We start from the raw sequence: 24,695 nt of genomic DNA, 5'->3' as shown, positions 1-24,695 counted from the left end.
AGTTTGGGACTGTTTTAAGCTTATAAGCTTCTATGTATTAATTTATCTCTGCCGGTTATATTAGATAATCACAACAGTCTGTTTAAACCAGGATGGCATTAATTAATCACATACATGTAGTGAAAAATGACCATTTTGCTGCTCAATTGTTGCTGCGCCTGTAGGGTGCCAGCAGGGGGTCCTCTCTGTTTTCCAAATAATATTCCTTATGTATCCTCTTTGCACTCTTCACCCCAGCTCACACCGCCACCCACCTCCACCTTTCAAACTGAGCAGCCCTTATCGGTCTTTCTTTTTTTTTTTCATATTCTGTTTAGCACAAACACACTCACAAGGGCTTGGAAGAGGGCAGGACCAGCCACTCCCACTGTTCTATAGTTCCATCATAAACACAGAGGGCGAGAGAGCCAGACAGCGAGAGGAAGAGAGAGAGCGAGGGAGGAGCATTGCTGCGCTGAGCCGAGCCCCTCTATGCCTCAGCACGCACAGCGGAGCAGACGCCAACAGCCACACAAACACACTCCCCTCTCAGTTACATGCACAGTCACACACATACCGCATGCACGCACACACCACCACCTCCACCACCGCTGTTGCCGCCACCACTTCCACCACACACACAGTGACGGCTGCCAGGCGCAGTGGGAAGCAAGCCGTCAGGGAGTGAGCTTGAGAAGAAAGAGAGGGGAAGAGAAGAGAGTTGGAGGGGGCACCTTGTGGATCAGAAGGGATTTTCCTCTGTGTGAGTGCACGTCTGGATAACGCCGTCTGCTTCTTCCTCAGCTAGAGGAGTTTTTACCACGGCTTTTTCTTTTTGCTCATCCTCCACGCCGGGCTTCAGCAGTATCTACCTATCTATCCCCGGAGCTTAACAAAAGAGGGAGGGAGTGAGGGAAAAAAAGGCAGTCACAGCTTCAGCTCTAGACCACCCTCTCTCCTCCTCCGCCTCCTCCTCCTCTTCCTCCTCCTCCTCTTTTCTCCCCAGCTCCACATCCATGTGTGAGTTCATCGCTGATTTCACTGTCTTTTAAGGATAGAGAAGAGGACAGCGTGTGTTCTCCAGGATACAGCCGAGCTCCCAGAGGGATCAGGGTCTCGTCTGGTACACAAGAGAGGGGGAGGAAGAACGAGACAGGGAAACGGATACACAGGAAGAGAGAGAGAGAGCTGGAGAGAGACAAGAGAAAGACACTGGAAAGCAAATTGAGGGGCATGTTCAGGGCAGCACAGAAGAAGAGTGAGTCTAATTTTTAGAGCGGAGTGTGCAGGGAACCGGCAACCGAAACCCAGCCGTTCATCCCTCCTCCTACTTATCATCCTCTTCTTCTTCCCTCTGCTTTACCCCCCTCTCAGTCAGGCTTTTCAATTCCCTCTATTGTTTCCCGTATTTCTGCTATCCTTTCATATCTTCCTTTCCTCACTCCACACCTCCTTCTCCCCAAACCTCTTTCTGCTGCCACTCCGGAATCTCTTTCCAGACCCACGCAAGGAATGGTTCTGTGAGATTCCCTTTGAGCTCTCAGACAAGTAGACGGACTAAAATCTCAAGCACTATCTGTTCTTCTATCCATTCCTCCTTCTGCGCGTGTATCACCTTCACCAGTGAGAGGAGAGCGTTCTCTCTTCATCCCCCACTCTTGGAAGCAGTCATTTAAAGAATTCAGGCCATCCCCTCGGAAGTGATCAGCCTCCAGGACCTTCAACTGGATTCCAGCTACATGGGAAAACGTTTGGAACAGCAGCCAATGTACCCCCACTACACCTACTACTACCCCCACTATCTCCAGACCAAGGTAAGATGGTCAGCAAGGTTTGACTTATTGTGTTTCTGTGTTGCAAATGTAGATCAGCGCTTCATCTTAAAACTGTTGCAAAATTCCACTCTTCAACTCCCCTTTTAAAGTTTCGCCTTCCATGTCTTGTATCTCTTTAAATCTTTCCTAAGCAGTGCGAATCAGACCCGAGTGTTGAAGTTGTTGTAGCTTTTTTTTTTTTTTTTTTCCCCAAACCTTTGTTGGGTCACGTTCCTTAGTCTTTGCATCAGGATCCAAAGAGTGATTGTGGCATATCTCAGGCGATCATTCTTGCCTGTGTTTTACAAAACCAGCAAACACTGAATGACGGTAAAACGAGCATCCGTATATATGCTGGGATTGTCTTGGAACAGAGCTTGCTAAATAGCACCGTGTCCCTTGTCCCCCATCTGCCTTTAAGCAGGGAGATATTGATGTCACTCAACTGGATTTTTTTTCCTTTTCCAGCTGCGCTGAGTGCTTGACCCTTTCCTCCCTTCTCTGACCCCACCAGCTCCAAGTTCAAGTTCAGGGCAGGAGGCCCATCCTTCCCTCACTCCTTATATTTCCTCCTACTTTGTCCCCCAACCCCCACCACCCTGAGAACTCCACCCTGTACCCCTCCCTTCTCTGGCAGTCCCTAGTCCATGCAACTCACCCATTATATGTTGTAGAAATGATTGATAGAACCTGATTTACTTCTCAGATTACCTAGAATGCAGAAAAACAAGCTCAGTTTTTCTTTTTTCCCTCCGCTCTGTCAGTTTGATCCCAGTATTCTCACGCTCACATAGAATGCATACACAGAGCATCTTGATAAATTCATTTCACACATGCACGCACTGACATGTACTGGTTCTTCTACCACCGAGAAGGCAGAAAATGGGTTACGAAGGGCCTGATCGATAGCTCCTGCATCATATCACCCGCCATTCCCTCTGTCTGCTCTGATTCGTGTGTGTGTGCGCGCGCGCGACTGTCTTTTTTTTTTTTTCTTTTGTCATGATAGTAAATATGAGGAGTTGGCAGGTTTGCTGCAATATTTAGTAAATATGTACATGTCAGTGGGCAAGAGCGATGGTGAGAGAGGCAATGAAAAAGTGTGGGAGTAGAATGCTATGAGAATAGAGAGATCATGCTACTGGTGGACAGAGTGTGGGAAGAACAGGTAAGAAAATTATTGCTCGGCTGTTAAAAATATGTTGAACTGTGAGCCAAGCAAAAACCGCACGGTGCGTTTGCAGGCCAACAGCAACACGTTTATGTGGAGTTCCAGACACTGTTGGTCGAATTACCCTCCCAATTACCGCTTTCCTGCGCTCATTCTCAGTAAGCATCTAGAGAAGTCTTGATGCAGGTTATAGAGGATTTACCGTAAAATACCCAAATGACTCTCTTACTAACAAAATTAAAAGCAAAAGTGCAAGTGTCCATTTGAGCACAAAATATTGACCACAAAGAAGAGAGACTTTACAAATTTTCTAGTGTTTCTCTTGCTTCTCAAAGATCACAAGTGCATGTTGGTCTGCTTTCATTTTGTAAATTGAAATGGTTCCACATGGAAGACTTTTTTCACTGCTCGTTAACTTTTTATATTGCATGCCTCACTGCAACAAGTTGTGGACAATTACTATACAGATCAAAGCTGGTGGAGTCCACTAAACAATTACTTAAACTTTTTGAGGCTCTGTATAACTGATACTGATCAACCAAAACATGTCTTAACTAGCCAAAGTATCAACTTTGAAGTATCTGGTTGATCAGTATACTAATGCAGGGATGGGTAGATTTTGTTCATGTTCACATGTTGGGCACTTTAAGAAAAGGGTCATCTCACAATGACTAAAAGGTATTGTAGTCCAAGGCTTCAATACTTCCAGTTTAGCAGCTATTTGGCTTCACCATATGAAGTCTAAGATTTTTTTCCTATTTAATTGAGGGATGCGTTTACAGATGACACATGCAGATTGTATTTGCAGCGTGTCGACATTACCCACTTATCTGCTGATCTCAGTGCTGCACACATTCACATCTGGGATCTGTCTGATGTTTTTAAGAGCGTGCTCAAGACGAACAAACAGAAGCTGAGAACTGTTTGTTAATGCACATCTGTGATTTGCTTGTAATAAACGTCTTCAATGATAAGCGCGCCTTTCTGTTTGCTAATTTGCACCAGAAAATTCACGTCTGCTAGTAGAGAATATGAAACATGTTGTTTTTAATTTTCCTTTTAATGAAAGAAACTTAAAGGCTATAGATGGTGATTGTCTCTTGGCACTCTTGTTTATTTTTTTTCTTAAACCGGATGAATTCAAATGGGGGGGGGAAACAAATTATTGAATTTATCATCTTAACAAACCTTTTTGTCAGAATGAGTTTTTGTTTTTGTTCATTTTGTGCTTAAACTGTTGTGCATTTACGCTTGTTGTTATGATTGAAGCAAATTCACGTTGAACTTAAAAGATTACTTTTTAAATTCTGTGCCGATATCTAGCATATCTGTAAATCTGGAGCCATCTAATAAAATGGACTGTGATTTGTTGCTTCATTCCACCGTACTATGCTGCATGAACACGTAGGTTAGATTAACTTCAACACTTGATGCATGCCTGTTTTACGTGTACAGATGTCACTGTGTCACACTGCTGTGGCTTGTTCTATAATTTATCTCAGTCAGTTCAAGGTCATCTCATTTCTCACAAGTATTTGCAACAGGCATCTGACTGAAACCATCACTTCATTCCTCACGCTCCATCCCTCTCTTCCACCAGACCTCTCTCTGCTGTCAAGGTCATATCAAATTGGATCCTACCTACCCCAGAGTACACTCACACTGCAAGCACAGCTGAAAGGGTGTGTGTTCACGTATGCATTCATAGACAAATAAAACCAGTATCCGTGACTGTACATGAGCCTGCAACTTTGTCAATTCATGTATGAGCGTGAACTGAATTTATTTGCTCACTTTTGTGTGGATAAGTGTGGGCGTGTTATCCTGTGTGAGGTAAAGTGACTCTGTGTGTGCGCGCACGCGTGTGTGGCCTCTGAACAATGAGTCCCCCCCCCCCCGTGCCTGACCCCTTTTCAGTGCAGCTTGCTGTCATTAAAGCCCCCCATGTCCCAGAAGAACAGTCCTGTTAGAGTGCGTGCACCCGCACGTCTAACTCTCCATAGAAGTTCAGGCTTAGTTATACGTCTATATGGACCTTGACAACAGCCTTGTGTTGGATCGGCTCTTCTACTCTGACTTATATCGGGCAGGGGTAGAGGATTGTTGGGTGTAAATGTAGCTGTGCAGGTATTTTTCTGGCTTCTTTCCTTTGTGTACAGAGGACAAAAGCAGAGAGTAAACTGGTAGTATGTATTGTGTGCTCTCTTCGTTACTTTCTCCTAATTTACAGATATCTTTTTCCATCTCTTCCCCTCTTTTTTTTTTTTTTTTTTTTTCTTTTTCTCCTCCTACTTTTGCTTACTGATCTGATGGGCCTCTTATTAATCTTGATTCCAGCAAGAGGAGCTTCTCCCTTTCTGAAAATCAATTGCGTGTGTGTGTACACATGTAGTTTGCCTTCGCTGCCCAGCAGTACTAGTCTTTAAACCGACACACTTCCTCACTGTCATTGACACACATGCACCACCTTCACACAGAGGCAGTTATGAAATGGCTGGCTTAAACTAACAACGGGGCAGATGACGGAGTGCGTGTAAATGCGCGGCTGTTAAACGGAAATTTACTCTTGCTCTGCCTCCATAATGGGCTATAGGTACAGTTGGTGTACATTAGCAGGGTGTGGGGAGTGATAGCATGGCCTCTTATGTGAGCCCAGTGGCCCTTAATCATGGCTGTAAGAGGGTGTGAGGGGATCAGGGTGAGGGTTAATGCACAAGTGCAGCTGCACTGTTAGATTCTGTGTGATTTGTTAAAATTTAACCATAGTGTGTGTTGTTGCTGGAGGGACTAAAGCTCAAATCTGCAATTCTTGAATATAAGCAATGTTTCAGATTTTTCTGATTGCGCTTGTGAGTTGGTTTCATTTGCTTTATTTTTTATGCTTGTTGTATTGCTTAATAGTTACAATTATTTAATGAAAGGATTTTTTTTTTTTTTTTAAGAAATGAAGACTGCAAAAATCCCTAACAAAATGTGCAAAGTATTTTAGCTTGTTGTTATTGCTGTAATTTCCTGAGTGTTTTCCTGAGGTTGTGGTGGTGTCACAGCAAATTTTGCAAAAACAACAAAAACTGATATCTCTCCTGTTTGAGAAGAGGAAACATGGCATTCATGACACACGACTTTTAGTTTTGACAAGGCAGATTTTCTTAACTTCGTGTTACATACCTTTAATCTGTTACAGTGTAACAATATTAAATTAGCTCCATAACCTGATGGAGAAAGATAAGGATTTTTTAAATCAATCAAGATGAAGTGCAGGCTTTCAGCTTTAATTCAAATGGTTTACGTCAACCTTTGAGGAATTACACCCATTTTTACACACAGGCCCCAATTTTAGACGCTCAAAAGAAACTTGACAAAGTAATATAATTTTAAAAGTAAGATTCTTTCTAATACTTGGATGAAAATCCTTTCCAGACAATGACTGCCTGAAGTCTAGAACCCACAGACATCACCAAATTGTCTGTTTCCTCCCTTAAGATGCTGCAAGGCCTTTTAATGCATCCACCTGCAGTTGCTGCTCGTCTTTTTCCCCTTCAGTTTTGGATTTAATACTAGAAAAGCATGCCCCGTTGGGTTGAGATCAGGCGACTGACTTGGCCATTGAACAATATCCCATTTCCTTTACCTTGAGTAAACTCTTGGGTTGCTTTTGCAGAATGCTTTGGGGCATTATTTATTTGCACTGCTCGGTCTGGCTCAGGAGGTAGAGAAGGTCGTCTATTAATCGGGAGGTTGGTGGTTTAATGTCTGGTATCCTTAGGCAAGACTGAACAAGTTCATCCTGATGCCTTCATCAGAGTCTAAATATTGGATAGAAAACACTTAGGCATAGAAAAAAGTGCTTGTATGAATGGGTGACTGAGGCTTGTATGCAGTAGAGTAGGAAAGTGCTATATAACAACCAGTCCATTTGTATTTACAGTGTTGTTCTATTATTTTTGCAATATTTGGCTGAACACGAGAGTGCAGCCCTGTTTGCTATCATCAGTTACCAGTATACAGTTAGTGGCCTGGTTCAACTGGCAGCTATACATGTCAATGCCCCATAACACTGTCTCCACCGTCTTTGACAGTTCATGATCCAAAGCATATCATTCTGTTTTTGTCCTTGTCCATATCAGTCTTCCCATCATTCGCTTCTCGTGTTGCAAGTAAATTTAGATTTTAGGGTTTTGGTTTTTTTTTGGTTTTTTTTTTAGAAGTCTCCAGTCCTTAAGATTGAATGCATTGGCCAGCTACCTATGATAATTGTTAAATGGCAGGCTTCTTCTGCCCACGAAACTGATTGTCATTCATTGTTCAGTTAAATATGAGTCTTTGGTGGTGTGCAGAAGCAAAACCACAAAATAATTGTGCATTCCAACAATTTATGGACCTAACTTTTTACCTAAGGTAATTCCTGGACACTTCCAAATATAAACCAGCACTCTGGCTTGTCTTCAGTTTAAATGCAGAAACTTTCGAGTCTTTCTCAGCTCCCCAATGCTTTCATTTCGCTCATCTTTTTCGTGTATAGCTGTTTGACCACGCAAATGATTTTTGTCTCCGTATGCATGAATTTGCTAGTGAACTTTGATCTTTATCCATGATGCCTCTCTAACTATAGCAGCTACTCATTTTTTTTTTTTTTTTTTTATTTTTTTTTTAATCTTTGCAGCTTGTGATGATGATTGACTGAGGATGTGAATCTTTGATGATAATCACTAAGAGGGAGATAAGAGAGGCTAACAGGAAAAAAAAAAAGTCATATTATCAACCAGCTAATCATTAGTTTGCTGCAGATCAGTGTGCTAATATGCTCAGCGGCACACAAGGAGCTTTAATTAGGATAATGAGAAACAGCATTTAGTTGATATCAAAGTAATGACACATGCGGACATGCCTGGACATCTAAATAGAATATTTTGTCCCTTCAAAAATGAGCTTTTCACATTCAATTACTCCCCATTATGCGTTAGATAAATGTGGTCAGTAGTTGGCTTTGTTGTGATGAGTAAACCTCATAAAGGAAGGAGGGAAACGGAGCACACAAAACATGCCTGACCTCTTTTCGGCTTAGCTCGCTGTCATTAAAACACCCTGCATTGTGTAAACACAAAGAGAACATTAAAAATTTGATTAACTCATTCACCCATCATCCATTTCACATAACCTTCCCCTTTCTTTCCTCGTCTCCTCCCGAGCTTCTGTTCCTCCTCTTGTCAAATATAAAGTACTTCGTCTTAGCAGAAACAGCCGCCATAAATTATGCAGCACACATCTCACACACACAGAGACGCTGAAAAGTGTGTGTTTAGTGTGCAAAGTAAACAGAGGGTATAAGCTTTATAGCCTTGCATGCATTCTGCTCATGCCCTGTTTCTTCTCACACATCTGCCTGCCTGCATCAGTTGTAGTTTTACAACCGGCAGTATTATTATGTGCATGTTGTTTAAAGACCCAGCTATTCTGTTTAGATTTCAACTCTGATCTTCATAGCATCGCATGCCAATGAAGAGAAGAGAGAATGGCCTTATGTTGCCTTCTTCTACTGCCCTACCCTACACTCTCCCTCCTTTTTTTTTTCTTTTTCTCTCTCGCTTTTCCAGCCCCTATCCCACTGTGTTCTGGGCTCTCTCTCTCCCCTTCCCTCTCTCCTACCATCTGTTCAGTTTGCTGGGCCTGGGTAGTTTTTACTGCTTAAAAGGGACTCTCCTAACCACCCATATATGTCCATTTATTATTCTCCGTGGGCTGTTCTATTCTTGTCCCGGTACAGTAGCGGTTGCTGACCATTGCCTTACTATGTTAAATAGGAATGAAAAAGCTTCAGCGGGTCAGCTCATGCACAGAGGGGTGAGAGAAGCTCACCCCTGCCAGTTTTGTAATAGAAAAATATGTGCAGGAGGGAAGGAGAAGGCAGGATAGAGGCGAAAAAGGGATGTGAAGGAGACATATCAAAAAGAGAACAGATGGCTGTAGCAAAAAGAATTCAAAAGAAGAAAAAGAAGAGATAACGATCCAAAGGGAAATAAAGAGCGACGCTGTGAAGGAGACAGGAGTTGTAGGCTCAGTCAGGAAATAATGGTGCTGCTGCATTTTTAATAGTTGGCCACTTTGTAGCGACCCTTGTCTAATGGATTCACTGCCTCTTAAAAGCTCCTGTCAGAGCCCTCTACCTCTAACAGTTACACAACAGAAATTACTGAAGGCTCCAACAGTCCCCAACACTTCCTGATAGAATAATATTGTCTGGCATCAAACATAATTCCAGTCCACAGATTTTTTTTTTTTTTGAAAAATATGTTCAGAGTTAAATTTACTTGCAGGAAGCAGAAACGAAAACACTGAGGGCTTAAGAAATGTCCAAGACCCGCACTGATATCACAACTCTTTGAGACGAACAGCTCTGGCCGTCACTGTGCTTCCTTTAGAACACCGCTAAGTGCCTGACAAAGACTTTATTGGTGTGGTGAAAAGGGAGAGACACAGAGCACAACCTCTAGCTGTTAGCTATTTTAAGTGTGTGTGTGTGTGTGTGTGTGTGTGCGCAAGTGTGTGTGTGTGTGTGTGTGTGCGTGTGCGTGTGTGATTCAGTGTACAGACTATGGCCCCTGGCCATGAGCCTGATCTAGTTTGTAGAGATGGAAGATACTGTTCAGGTCTTCACAAATTACAGTGGGATAGCTCCAGATTTGCATTTTATGGCTTGTGGCCTAGAAACCTACTGTAAATACAGAATGTTAATAATCCTTAACGGTTTGTGAACAGATGGAAGGCTGAGAAATATGATGTGTAAAAAGGAAAACTTTTAAATACATTGGTCAACAAAAAATTTTTTTTTTATAGAAGGAATTTCAGTTTTTGCAGTGGTCAGTCAAATGCCAAGTGTTTCAGTCAGAGCTAAAATAATACCATGTGTTGTGTTTTAAAGATTCTTGTAGAGCATTTAGTTGACTGGTCAAGAGGCATTGCATCAGTGCCCCTAAAGTACATTTGGTGGAAATATGATGACCATCATTTCTGAGGTGAAAAGTTTAAGACCTTAAAAACTGTTAATATATATAAAAAAAAAAAAAGGTCAGCAGTTATGAAAGAATCCTGGACACTTTGGTGAAAACCTCCAGCTGTGCTCACGTGACATCAGCCAACCTGCACAAATCAGAGGAGAGCAATAACAGCACGACTTTGAACTGCAAACTAACTTGGCTTAGTCTCAGAAGTAGAAATGTTAACTTTTATTTTGAAGACCAAGTAAAGTACAGTGTTGTGGCATCATTGCTTCATCTGGAAAACGAGAGAGAGATCTGCAACCTCGACAAAATTTATATGTGGATCTAATGCTTCAGAGGTGCTGTCGGAGGGAGAAGGACGTGGTACTAGTACTTTAGCCACAACTAAGATATTAGGGTGCTGCTAGTTTGCTAATTCAAGATCATCTGTTTGCCTTGGCATAAAAGGAATGGGAAAAGCTTAAAAACATTGCAACATATTCAGTGTCCTTAAAAGTCGCATGCAGGAACAGCTGACAAATAATACATTAAAAGATTTTTCTAGCTATCTGAAATTGGTTAGTCTTCCTGTTTTCATGTCCAAGCAAGAAAATCATTCAAATTATCATTTTTTTGTATTTCACAAATTATTATGAAACTTACAGCACAGTTGTGGTTATCTTTGGCATTCAACCTACATCCTCCTGCCTATGATCAAATCACAGCTGTACATTCAGTACAAGAGCACTCCCTTGTGATATTGTTTAATCAGTCTGTCTTCTGATCTAGAAGCTTCCTGTGATTCTCAGTACAACTGATTAGATATCTAGGATTTTATGTAAGTTGGCAGAGGCCTTCAACTTAACAGCTGTGTGTGTGAGAGAAAAGCATTTTTGGAAAACTGGCCAAAATTGTTGGAATCATAGATAAATATAATAAATGTAATGACCAACAATGTTTTTTTTTTTTTTTTTTTATGATAAACTTTCAGGTTTGTGCAGAACTCCAGTCTGCGTTGCTCATCTTGAGCTCTCTCTATATATCGCTGCACATGTAAAACTTTTCCTCTAATTATTTGTATATTCGGCTAAGAAAATAGTTTTTTAGTTGCCACTTCTTGTTTGCCAGTAGAACCACAAAATATACTACGAAATACACATTGAATCTATGAAGCAAAACATTCAGTTGTGATCATTGTGCTGTTTTTGTTGATAAACACATTCAGATTTCATTAAAATGCTTTGTATGAAAAAGTGCATTTGTGGTCAGGACTGTAGTTAAGAATATAACTCTATAACAAACAGACATTATTTGCATGTATGGTGTGCATATAATCTTATTATCAACATCGGGGTTTGGTTTTCTTAATCATGTTTTCCATTTACTGTGTGTACTCCCCGATGGAAATGCAGCGGGGTGGGTTTGTGCATTGGTGGATGTGTGATCCCTACACCAGGGACCAGATAGATAATTGAAAGACTGGCCTAAGGGATTTTCCCCATGTAGTGTTCTTTAGCACTTCCTTCTTTATATCTCCCTTTTTTGTCTCCCCCCCCCCCAATTGTCCCTCATCTCTTTCCATCTCATGCGGTTGCAGGCCGTTCAGAGGAAAATTTCCCCCTGTAAAATTCCATACATAGTTATGAGTCATTGCATTTTGTTAAAGATGTAGCAGTGGTATTTCCCTTTCCTTGTCTTGAATACATGAAATCAGCAGTTGTGCTAGAGTAGTCATAGCTGTTGTACTTTTTTTTTTTTTTTTTTTCCCCAATGAGGAAAAATGCGAAAAATCTGCATACAATATCATGGAAGAACCTCTTGACATTTTAATTATAGCTAATAATTAAAACCGTAAGTTGTAGAACTATGACCTTGATGTCAATTTCTACTGAAAATCTTCTCCCCACCCACTTTACCTGCTTCTGTCTCATATTTTAAAAAGATCAAAGCTTTCCAGTGTTGCGTAGAGGTTACTGGAGTATGACTGACTGGCAATGCTGTCCAATCATGTACGATAAATCCCTCCAGAGTTGTGGTGAGTCAAAACCAACTAAATAGGTGCCAGGAATGAGACCCCTGCAAAAACTGTGCATTAACTAGAAATCCAGCTTAAGATGTGCACAGGTTGGGGTGGGGGGTGGAAAATCCTAGAGCTCAGTATATCCCGCAAATTTTCTTTGCTAACACGTATGGTAAACTTTAAAACACACATTAAGGTTATACCCCACAACATAAGACCTCAGTATTTATAGATTTCTCACAAGTCTTTTCTGGGTCAGATAACTGCAGACTGATGGGATTTTGAGTGTGTATTTCTGTTTGAAAACTTTCGTTTGTGTATGCTGGAAAGTAATGTGCGTATGGAATGAAAGCTTCACTTTTCACTGCATTAAAGTGCGCTTTCAATGTGCAGTCATTCTCTTCATAATGGCTGCTACCCACTGATACCATTTCAGTCCTGGTCACTTTTAGAGTGCTTGCAAAGACACACAAAACATTTTTTTTTGTATCCAGAAGCAAAATGGATTGTCTCCAAGTGAGAACAAAGTCTGGTGCTCAACCTCTGTACATTTTCTTTCTCCGTTTGAGAGGAATTTTTTAAAGAAACTGAGTTTAACTCCATAAAACTGCCACAGTGTTTGCCCTTGCAGACAGTTTAGCTGGGTTACAGACACACTCTTGTCCCTGAGCCAGAGGTGGCTGGCCAGAACAAACATCTCCTATTCCCTGTTAATGAAATCCTGAATAAAATTCTCCCTCCTCAGCTTGCCCCAAATACCCCCCCACCCCCATGTACACACACACAATTGCACAAGTACAAATAGAGACACCCTCTATCTACAGTTCTGGTACACTTTCACACATAAAACCATGTACTGAACCCCTATAGCCACACTCCCAGTCAGGGATTATCCTGTGAAAACACTTCTTTTGTTGGACCCCAGTCAAATTACTTTTTGGACCTCTTGTGCTTTTATCAGAGCTGTCTGTGTGGGTGGAGGAGTGGTATACATGTGAATGCAGTCCAAATATAGGCTGATGCTGATTGCAGGGTTAGTCCAAGTGAATGCCCACTAATGACACTTGAAAGTTTATATTTCACAGCATTTGTGTGTGTTAGAAATTCTGTGTTGCCTATATGCCAGTCATTTTCTAAAGATAAAAAGAGCAAATCACCAAGTTGTGTTGCCTGCTGGAAAGCTGGGTTGAGGTTTATGAAAAATGAATTTGACATTTACAAATAGCAGGCATTGATATGAAGAACACGGCTAAAGCCCTAAATCCAGTAGGCTTTTGGAAACGATATAATAGCAGTCAGCATATAGTCATCCTTTTGTTTACAGGGGTACCAACTTACTGCCTGGGCAATGGCCAGCTCACTCGGCTGAGCACAGATTGTTAGGCTACATTCAGCTTTTATTCATTCACACTGCAGCATCTCCTCGGAGACTACCAGCCTTTTTCAAAGTTGTGCTAGAGTCTGCTGTAAGTATGTTTTGGTGTGTGACTTGAAGAGTGTGTGAGCATGCGCATGCACAGGAGTGTGCATTTGTGTGATGTGTTTTCCTGCTTGTGCATGAGACACAGAGAGATGAGGCGAGTGTGCCAAAGTGAAAGATAAACAGACTAACGATGAAGGAGGAGAAGTAAAGTGTGCGCCTGTGTGCACGTGCACATGGGTAGTGGATGTGTCGAGGATGCAAACTAGCTTTGTAGCTCTCAGTGAAGTGTTGATTTAAGTGGAAGTGGAGGGAGGAGATGGGATAAAAGGCCTGACTAGATTAGGCTGGCACACACTACTGAGGCGTGTTGTACTGCCTGGCCTTTCAGCGCACTCTGAGCGCGTGCATGCACGCCTGAGAGACGAGTTCTTGTGTGACAGTGTTGGAATCGGGTTTGTGCGTGCGACTGTTGGACGCACTTGCTCTGGTGCTGATATCGGTGCTGCTGTACAATAAAGCAGCAGATTAGCCGAGCCACCAGAGCCGCTAGAACAGCACTGAGAACACTAATCATTGTTCTGGCATCTCAGCAATATTCTGTGCTGTACATTGTGTTTGTTACCACGGAGAAGTGGCATTGTGAAGGCGAGGTATGGAGGTTTTACAGTGTCAGCCACAGTGTGTACCAGATTCTTTATCTCAGTGAAGATGGGAGGTAGATTACAGCTAATGCAGCTGTTTATTTCTTTAAAAGTACTTACAACCTTTCAGTTCCTGCCAGTACTGAGGCCAAATTACTACATATTCAAGCTCCCCTATCCAGGCAGCCCTTAAAAAGTATCCAACCATAATAGTTCTTTGGGTAAGGCTTGCAGAACTGTCTCTCTGAGAGTGGGAGAGTGATGTCTGAGGGTTAAAAATAACTTTTAAAGTGGTTTCAAATGCTTGAGGTGAAGTTATTTTAACTTGAACAGACAACATAGCCGCTTCAAAACGCTGCTTTTTTTAAATTCATCTGCCTTTTATGATTCTTTCTTTGTTTTTAACATTTTTTGTTACATTCTGCAGCTGTTTAGGCAAGATGTAAGGGTCGCTTATAGGTGTTACTTGTGCAGTGCAGTTTCAGCTATTGAGACATTAACAAATAGATGCTCACAAAACACTTGAATGAGTACCTGTCTATGGGTTGTCACATTTGGCAGCAGCAACTTGAGCGTAAATTGAAGATGCTGCTAATAAGGGTTTATACAAATGTAGTTATTGCTTCTGTTCACAGTAAGTAAACAGTGAACTGTCAGAGGCAAGAAAAAGGGGGGAAAAATTTGTGAATTCCACAAGCATGCTGTCATTTGTGCTGAACCATTGGAGGAGACAGAGACATTTGTCTGCTACATGTGGTACAAGAGCAATCTGCATTTTTCATTGATTTAACTTCCTGCATAAATAATTAAGAGCCTGAGAGGCAGTATCTTCATGTACTGTACATTTTCATCTTTATATGTGCGCAATCAATTTGTCTGGCTAAGTAGAAAGTGCATGGTTGATGGGTGCTTTTACAGGGTTAGTATGAACATGCGTCTAATTCTATGGAGCCCATTTTGACATTCATTAAAATGTACTTTGTGCATTTAGGATGTTTGGCATGCAATACATACTGCTGAACATCATTAGGAGAATTCTCTTATCAGAGCTTGACATTGTTGTTGGACTCATGCTGACTTTGAACTGACCTGTGACTTAGGACTGACTCAGTCTCCCGATGCTGAATTTCACAGAACTTTACCAAATTTCCAAAACCATGCTAATATTGAACTTTATGGTGTGTATTCATTTTAATTAATAAGTACTGTAACATTATTGACTTTAGACATCAAGAGAAGGTTCATTGTCCTGGTATAGTGCCCACCATAATGATTGGGACAAACAGTTTCTGTAGTTTTGCCATTTTGTACTTTTGCTTTTGTACATTACCACAGCAAAATGTAAATCAATATATGATCAAAGTGCAGACTTTTAGCGTTACTTCAATGGGTTTCAAATTTTTTTTGTACAAACTGCTTAAGAATTACAGCCATTTTTCTTCAGTCCCACATTTCCAGAGGTTCAAAATTAATTCGACAATTGACTGACAAACAGTTTTACAGCAAGGTGAGGCCCGCTCCCTTGCTGTTTCATGTGAAATGAAGCAGACACAATATCTGAAGTTGAGTCAAAGTAGTGAATTTGTATTTTTATAGCTTTCACTGTTATGTTAAATATGAGACCCAAAGAGATGGCAGTGAAAGTGAGAGAATCTCTAAACCCAAACAAACCTATCACAGAGAAATGGGAGGAGGCAGGTGTATCACTGTCAAAGTCGAGACAGCTTTTTGAATGGAAACGGAAAGTATATACAAAAAGTTGCAAAACACTGAATATACTCAAGAACCGGAAGGTCACACTAGATTTGGCCACAAAACATCTAAAACGCCTGCAAAGTACAGAAAAAATCTGTGGAAAGATGAAACAAAGATTAACTTGAAACTGCTTACGATCCAAAGCAATGCCACATTATCTGCTAAACATGGTGGACGTAACATGGGTATGGGTATAATGCCTGCCAGTCACTAGTGTTTATTAAAGATGTGATTGCTAATAGAAATAGCAGGATAAAGCTTTAAGGCTATACTCTCTCCTCAGATTTAGCCTAATGCCACAAAACTGACTGGACAGTGGGTCATTTACACTGTGAAGCAAGGCAAAGACATGAGAGATTCTTCTATGGCCTAGTCATTCGCCTGATCTCAATTCAATAAAGGATGTTTTAAATACAAAACTGAATGCAAAAAGACCAACAAACAAGCAGAAACTGAAAGTGGCTGCAGTAAAGTGAAGCTTGAGAGCAAAGGCAGCATTTATTGGTGTCCATGGATTGCAGGCTTCAGGCAGACATTGGCTGCAAAGGAGTTTCATCCAAGTATTAAAATCTTTACATTTATTTTATTTTCATTTTGAGCCTTTGAAAGGGGAACTGCGTATAAAAATGACTTTAATTCCTAAACAGTCCATCAAAAATTTTGTGAAACCTCTTGAATTAAAGATTACAGTCTGCACTTGAGTCACACATTCATTGTTTGTACACAACCACAGTGGATTGTAAATCTGAGGCAAAACTACGTCTTTATCCTAAAGATTATACAGGACACTGTATATAGAAACAATTACTATTTTAGTTTAGGAACCGTTGTTATGGTTTTTATTCAAGTTTTTTTTCCCACAGCAACATTAATAGCACATAAATAACCTTCTACTTATTTAGTCCTTGCAACCCATTTTTGTAAAATTATAGCCATCAAACCCCCAACTACCATTATGATTAAAATCAAAGGCCTATGCGTGCACACTTGTAGGATTAAATGAGACTGATAGCAAGTAGTTTAATGTACAATCTCACACACCTCAGTTACACACAGACACACACAAAGTGTCAGCCGCTAGATTAGATGCAGTGGAGACTCTGCGTACATCAGGAGGAGCTTTTAGTGCACTGCAGATAATACTAACTGTGGCACTCTTACCAATACCAACCCTAGAATTATCCTCTCAGCGGAGGTCTCCGAGTCCTCTCTGTCTCTCTCAAGAAGAAATCAATGATGTGTGGGACACTCAGGCAGTATGGTGGGGGACCCACCTGCATGCAAGGCATACAATAACTCCAGATTAGTCTTGGTACAGAATAAAAAGATAATACAGTTGTAAGCTGGTGATATTGTTTTCAGTCTGAAAGATTTAACAAGCAGAATGTTTTTCTTTTTAAAGATAGTTTAGAGTGCTTCCTATTATAAAAAAAATAATAATAAAAAATCACACTGATGAATTCATGCACTTAGGGTTTTTATTTTTTTAATCTCATTAGGACCAAAGTGGATTAAATACGAAGCATACAGAGGTGAAACTGCTACCAATCCTCTTGCACTGCAGTAAGTTCATCCAAAAGATTATTTTCAAAAAGTCACTGTATTCCAGTCATGGATATTTCTTTTTACACGGCACAGTGACTGTGACTGCATACTAAGGAACAGATCTGCTTATAAGGGTGGGTGGGTTAAGTTAAGACCTTAGGAACATACTGCAGTGATACAGTTGGTGGGTGTCCTGCTATGAATTTTAGGGTTTTCCACAACACATAAGTTGGAATAAGGTCTTTGACTTGTCCAATAGCACATTATTCTTCCTGGACATTTCTTTTGGTAGAATAACTTGAGTGCTGAAGTTGTCCTTCTGCTTGGCACTCTGTCTTTTGGGATTTAGCTAGTGGACAGATGTCCTGACATTTTGATTCAGTTTAAAGATAGAATGATGTTATTATGCTTAGATTTTTTTTTCTTTCTTCAAACAGAATGCCTCTCCTTTTAAATGAAACAAAAATATTGTTCCAACAGCATTCTGGCTGGGCAGCTGCTTTCTGCGTGAAGGTCCTGCCGTCCCGCCATCCCACCCTATCGTAATAAGTGTTCTCACCCCTCAGACTATTACACACTTTAGTCAGCGAGTCCTAGCGAGGACAACAATAGCCTTGAATTTTCTTCATTTGTAATCAATCTGTCTGAGGAATTTGGGAGTTTCAAACTCAAAGAAGTCTTTCTTGGAAATCTTACAGTGAATTACTTCCTCCAACACATGTTGTGAAAATCAGGTCTTCGTCATCCTGTTTATTGAAAACAACTGAAATCTCTTTACCGGTTCCTTTTTTTCCCCTCCTTTTCTTTTAAAGACACTAAAAGACACTAAGACGCTAAAGTGAAAAAGAGTTGTTAGTTAGCCTGGAAGCGTGTGGTAGTTTAAACGTCCGCAGAGAATTCTGGGTCAAAAAAAAAAAGTTAAAGCAAAACAGCTGAGGAAAAGTGAAGCAAATAATCGGATTAGAGTAAGGAGGAGTGCAAAGGCAAAAATAACGCAGTCAGGGAAAGAAAGGGGGGGATGTAAAATATGTAGAGCCTATAAGATAATCTTGTATGAAGAGAGTTGTTTGGTTTAAAGATCTACTGTCACTCTGGTATAGGAATCTCATTGTGCATCTCTCTGTATTGCCAGTGCAATGGAGTGGTATATGGTGCTTTTTTTTTTTTTCTTCTTCTTTTTTTTCCCCCTTCTGAGGCATGTCAGGCGGAAAGCTGAAAGACAGTCCTAGAGAGTTCAAAACATACAATCTGGACTTTATGTCTCTGGTTGACTGTTGTAAAGTCTAGCTGAATTACAGATTGAGTGACACACTCAGACAGAAGGAAAATGGGGCTGACAAAAGAGGAGTGGCAAAACAGAGACAAAGCAGTGGAGACAGACTTTTGCTTTCTTCCAAAGTATTGCCACAAGCTGTTGGGCTCAGTCTGCCAACCTAGCACAACTTCCCAGCCATAGATAAGCTTCGTGTGCAAGCGCATGTGTCTGTGAGTGTGTGTACATAATTCATAAGCAAAGCCAAATCATGATCTAGAGATTATCATGTCCAGTGGCACAGAAGTAGAGCAAAGAGAGAAAACTATAGATGGACTGGTGTATGGACGGAAAAGTGTTTATAAGGGGAAAACTGCAAGATTTATAGTACAAAATCATTTATAGGGTGTATATATATATATATATATATATATATATATATATATATATATATATATATATATATATATATATATATATATATATATATATATATATATATATATATATATATATATATATATATATATATATATATATATATATATATATATATTAACCCCATACTTACCTGAATGCAACAGCATGTGTTCACATACACATTCCCAGGCACCTTCTGTTTCTCTATCTCCTTTCAATGGCTCCCTCCCTCTTTTACTTTCAAGGAAGGGTAATCCCTCTTGTAGTTAATGTGCTGTGACATTTCATGGTACAATAGGATTTGGGAGACACTATGTATTCTCATGGTGCTGGGGTCTGGCTGATAACCTTGCTGTCTGGGTGATTTTGGACTCCAGCAACTCTTGTGGTAGCTTTTATCTCACTTTGGAAATCTAATTCTCAAGGTAGAAATGCAATTCACAGTAACACAGACTGTGAGGTGACGCACCAGGGGTTATTGTAAAACCACAGTAACTGCATGCTGTCATGCATCATCTCAAATTCACAAATTCACTGTTAGTAACATCTGATTCATAGATTTAATGTGGCATCAGCTGCTGTGACAGATTAACGTTTTGCTGAGCGGCAGTGCAGGTGACAGCCAGTGAAATCTTTATACTTATGGAGTGGTGCATGCTGGATACGTACCGTGTGGTATTGGAGCCACTTGCCTTTGAGAAAAGCATTTAATATTAGACAGTGTAAAAATATTGTATTCTAGGTTGTTTCCTGGAACGTTAGGGATGAGATGAAATGGTTGAGAATTTCCATGTTTTGCTGAGGGACATGAAGTAGAACATGTAATCATAACCAAGGAAGGAGGGCCTGTTCTCTGCTGCCACTTTTATTGAATTTGAAAACATGGTGCCAGCTATCGCTGTCACCTGAAGAGGCATGTGAGATACAGCTCAACTTAGAGGAAAATCAAGTGAGTAGTCCATGGTGAGCTGGCATTGGTCTTTGACTTTTACTTGAAGCAAGTTGTGTTACGTGACATCATGTCATAGACCACATCTGTAAAGTCAACCACATTTAAATCTTTGCTCTGTGAGAGTTTTGGGCTTCTTTATATGGACAGTAAAGAAAAGTGCCAACTGCAAACAGTAAAAGAAGAACGATTAGAGTGCAGGACAGGACAAAAGTCTTCCGTTTCCTGTGCTTTTTTGCTGAATTGAGACAGAATGTCTAAATTTTAAGGAAGAATCTTGGCGTATGCGATTTCACATGATACAGGCAGCAGGGTTTCCCCTTTGGATGAGCTCACGGCCAAAGTTCTTATCATGCCTGCAGAGCTGATGTGAGATGGTTGGATATAAGGACTTTTCCCATTTTTTCCCATCGCCCTTCAGACCGAGTGCCTAGGCAAAGGCAGTGTTGGAAGGGATGATGTTAAATGCTTTACATGACATTTCATTGTTTTCTTCTTTGTTTAGAGGAAGTTTAAGTGCCATAAATAACAGCATTAGCAACTTACTTTCCCTCAGTTATACCTTCTCAGAGTTTAAATAAAACAGCTTTAAACAACCTTTGATTTGGTTATGACAATAATAATAGAAATAATAATAATAATAATAATTGTTTATATTATCACTTAGTTATTTAAACTGTAGTGAAGCCTCCAGTCTGAAAAGGCTAATTTGATTCACAGGTTGTCATTTTGATCTACACTAAGTCGAGCCTTAAATCATCAAATGAATGACTTTAATCCAAGTCATGCAGAAAGGCTCCAACATTGTACAGAACATCTTCTGCCTAAGCTAAATGCAGATTACAGCTGAAGTGAACTGAGTGTTTATCTAGCTAACAGCCATACCAAGGGACTAACGTCTTGTCGCTTTGATTTGCCGTAAGATTTCTTTTGAGAGCGTGACAGCGAGCGTGAGACAGTGAGAAGTGTCACGCCCAGATTTATGAGACGGGCTTGGCAGGCCTGATATTGCTGTTTTGGCTGACTGTGTTATACCTGGAGGGAACTCGCTGCTGCCGCCGCTACACTGTAGCCAATTTAGCTGGAGCACAGCTGCTAAGAGGCTCCCCGAGGTAGGGGTGTGTGTGTGTGTGTGTGTGTGTGTGTGTGTGTTTCAGGATTAGCCACGGCACCAATTAAAGCCTCACACTGGTTTTTAAAGGATAAATTATTAACAGCAGAAGTGACCCCTCTGGTGGCCTTTCTTTCCTCCTTTGCTATTCTCATGTCTTTTTTCCTCCTCCTTTTCTCTCCAGTATTCATACACTTTTATCAGACTTGCTTCCCTTTCGTTTTCTTGTATTTGCCTTTCCTTGCTCTTGTTCTTATTCGCTACATTTCAGTCCTTAAAACTTAGTCTTTGTGCAACCTCTAAAAGATTGTGACAAGCTTTTTTTTTTTGTCCTGAGATTGAGTGTCCTTAAAGCTGCAATTTTACATTATATGTGTATTCCCCTTACTGAGTCTTTAGGCAGATTGATGCCTTCGGGATACAGTTGGGTAAGATTGTTGCTCTATGCAGCTCTGTTGCATTCTCCTTTTTCTCCCTGTGTTCAATAGCAAAAGCATGTTAGCCGGTAATGGATACTTTTAACCTTTTCCAGGTAATTTGATCAGTCCTTTAAATCAATCCAAACACTGTGTCGGGGTTATGATTTAATGCGAATACACGACTGCTACTTCTGTTGAGCTTCTGTGTTTCTAAATAAATGGACGAACCATGTCTTTCTGTTGTGAATGCTTTAATCCTGGATTCTGAATTGCAGACGTGAGATGCTGTGCACCATCTCTCACAATAACAAAAGACATGAGACTTGAAATGCTTCACAAGCATAAATGTATTAAACACCACTTCATGTTGCCATTCAGTATTCCAGCTAATGGAATTTCCTGTGGAAAATTCTGCGACATCCCCTTGTCATAGTTTCTCATCATTATCCAGATGTGTTTTGATTTGGCAGTTGACTCTAAAATGTGATTTTCATTTCAACAGTAAAGTGCATTTTTGAATTAAAGTCCCTGGTGTAAAATTATTAAGCTTAACTCACTCCATGTACATCAGATTTTTACTCTGCCTCTCTGCCTGGCCGGCTGTGTTATGTATTTCCTTTTAAGTCATGGTTTGGGTTCCTGGCCAATCATCCACCTGCAAAATAAAAATATTAATGCTCTGACTCAGTTATAACTTTGTTCTGGTATCAGAATTTTCCCTCTAGATATCGTCAGGTCATCATCTGATCTCACAGAGGGCAGATTTCACTAAATATGTTCCCGTTTCTCACACTCTGATTTCTTCATCCTTTCTTCTATCCCACCAATTTTCCCATTCCTCCCACCTCTCTGTCTTCTCTCATTCCCTGAATATTTGCCCCTCTCAGATTTGATTAAGGAATTTAATTAGAGCGAGGGACATAGTGGAGGAAGGAAGGAAGCGGCTAATAAATGTTCAGTGACCCAGAGAGAACAAAAGGTAAAGATAAGTGTATTTAAGTCAGACCTGGGGAATCTGAAGTGGAGGAGCTTATTGAACCTTGTTATGTCAATAGCCAAGACTGCATAGATTTAGTAGTGCATTGATGCTGCATCACTGCTCCTACAGGTAAATCCTGCAGCACCCTTGAAGATTTACATTCACCAACCACTTTATTAGTCACACCAGGCTAGTGCTAGACACCTATTTACTTTCAGAACTGCCTTAATTCTTTATGGCACAGAATCAACAAGGTGCTGAAGAAATTCCTGAGATTCTCGTGCATATTGAGCAGCTGTAGCTCTACTAATTGAAGATTTTACATGTTGTGCATTCAGAGATGTTGTGTTTTTTGGTAAACTAGAGAAGGATGGGTGGGAAAATGACCCAAAATAGGATACGCGGTAAAGAAGATGGATGCCACTTGCTTAGGTTGTGCTACCTTTAAAACTTTTATTCCTTAACAGAAGGTAGTAAAACATAACCTCATCTTCTAGGATGTTTGCTAGATGATGGTGGAGGGTACCATATTGTGTTGAAGTATGGCTGAGCAGCTAGCTGTACAATGCTGTCTCTAGGAGCACATACTTTGCTATTTTAAGGGCATAGATGCACTTAAACTACATGTAGTACACCACAAGTACCTGGATGTTGGCGCTATGTTGGCGCCATAGCAGACAGGGAGGGACTTCAAAGCACTTTTCAGCCAGCTGGAGAATGTCGTGACCATGAAAGAACTAACCATAAAACGGGCACTTAAGCAGGACCCAGGAGACAACAGCTCAAAGTTCACAGATTTTACTGGCACAACAGGTGTCTTCACAAAAGGAATGTTAAACAGGATGGGCATGGGAAGGAGTCTCTGGCAACTTGGGACAGCAATCCTGAGATAGAGGAGATGAGCATTAGACACAGTCCAAAGTATGAGTGAGTCCAAAGCTGTGAGCAAAAAGGCTGATTCACATTTAAATTGTGAGGTCTTACTTGGAAGTGATGTGAGGTGAGCTGTGGGAGGAGCCACTAATCAGGGTTTGAGTGTAAGGAGGCAGGTAAGTCCAGAGGCTTAGTATTTGACAAAGTTTTCCCAGAGAAGGCAGGCCAGCTCAATAGAAACAGGTGAGTGAAATTGGATTTGTAACTACTATTCAGCCACAGAGGAATCACTGGAGGAGAAACACAAGGGGGTTAGCATGGGAGATACTGAGGTTTTGCTTAGAGCCATAGAGAAGTCGGATTACCGCTCGGTAGGACAACAATCTGGCAGAGGCTCTGTGTTGGAGCAGGTGACAGAATAATAGGGGACAGGTGTGCAGGCCGAAGAGCAGGAACATGGAGACCTGCACCCTATCCCCCTCGAAACAGAAAATGTTAGTATTACAGAAAAATGACAGATGACCAGTGCAGACTATGACAGAGAGTGAGATTTGTCAGCGCCAATGGTGACTTTAATCGTAGCCAGCTCGAAAACAGTTGCTTATTATTATTTTTTAATCAGGCACTGATAAAATATTGTTTGGTCTTCATGCATATTAAGTTGGCATCATCACTGTAGAAAAAATTATTGTGTGGCCTTTAAAAGTGTGTTCTACTTACAGTAGCGATCGTTACTGTAAGTGCACACCTCAACGCTCCTCATTTGAGAAAAGAAAACCCGGTAAAGCATTCAGACTATGGAATTAATGTACACGGTGTATTACATAGAACTGTCAGATGTATTTAGGCTTTTTGTTTTTTTGCATTATGGCAGTACCTGGAAAAATGTCATGTATCCATGTATTGTGGCATGCAGTAAATCGGGATGTCTGTTTTAACTTAATTTAAGCAATTTGGGCTAGTGAATCTAAACCTTTTTGTTAAAATCCATCTTTACAATCTTGAATATGCGCACAAACCTTTTAAAAAAAAAAAAAAAAATGTTTGCTTTAATAATGTAACAAGTTACTATTCTGTTGCCTTGCATTTTTCGATGTACTGTATGTCCCCACCTCTGATGTTGCTGCATTTGGCATTTTAATTGATTCACTAATGAGAGTAGACCACCCCCAACACCCAAGCCTAGACACGCTTGTATGTTGGGGAATTACTGAACGATAATTCTTATCGCACTATTTCTTATTGTTGTAAGATGATGAACCCAACACACACCAGTCTGTACACTCAGACGCATGCAGATACACACAGGCCTGCACCAAATCCTATCTTTTCAGCTTCTCATTGTTGCTGTGGAGAGACATTATTCT

General features: G+C 40.6%; 1 protein-coding gene across 2 annotated transcripts in view; it reads left to right on the top strand.

Moving 5' to 3' along the window:
- The first annotated feature begins 516 nt into the window (after positions 1–516).
- Positions 517–24,695, top strand: part of LOC134637222 (RNA-binding motif, single-stranded-interacting protein 3) — a 126,659-nt gene continuing 102,480 nt past the window's right edge. For both annotated transcript variants that reach the window (XM_063487590.1, XM_063487589.1), the window contains exon 1: positions 517–1,793. In XM_063487590.1, coding sequence (XP_063343660.1) covers positions 1,719–1,793 — 75 coding nt within the window. In that variant the 5' untranslated portion in view covers positions 517–1,718. The remainder of the gene's footprint in view (positions 1,794–24,695) is intronic.

The sequence above is a fragment of the Pelmatolapia mariae genome, linkage group LG10_11 (genome assembly GCF_036321145.2).
Source record: "Pelmatolapia mariae isolate MD_Pm_ZW linkage group LG10_11, Pm_UMD_F_2, whole genome shotgun sequence".
In the NCBI taxonomy this organism is placed as follows: Eukaryota; Metazoa; Chordata; class Actinopteri; order Cichliformes; family Cichlidae; genus Pelmatolapia; species Pelmatolapia mariae.
The sequence above is the reverse complement of the archived record's forward strand: the minus strand, read 5'-3'. Positions and strand labels throughout refer to the sequence as shown.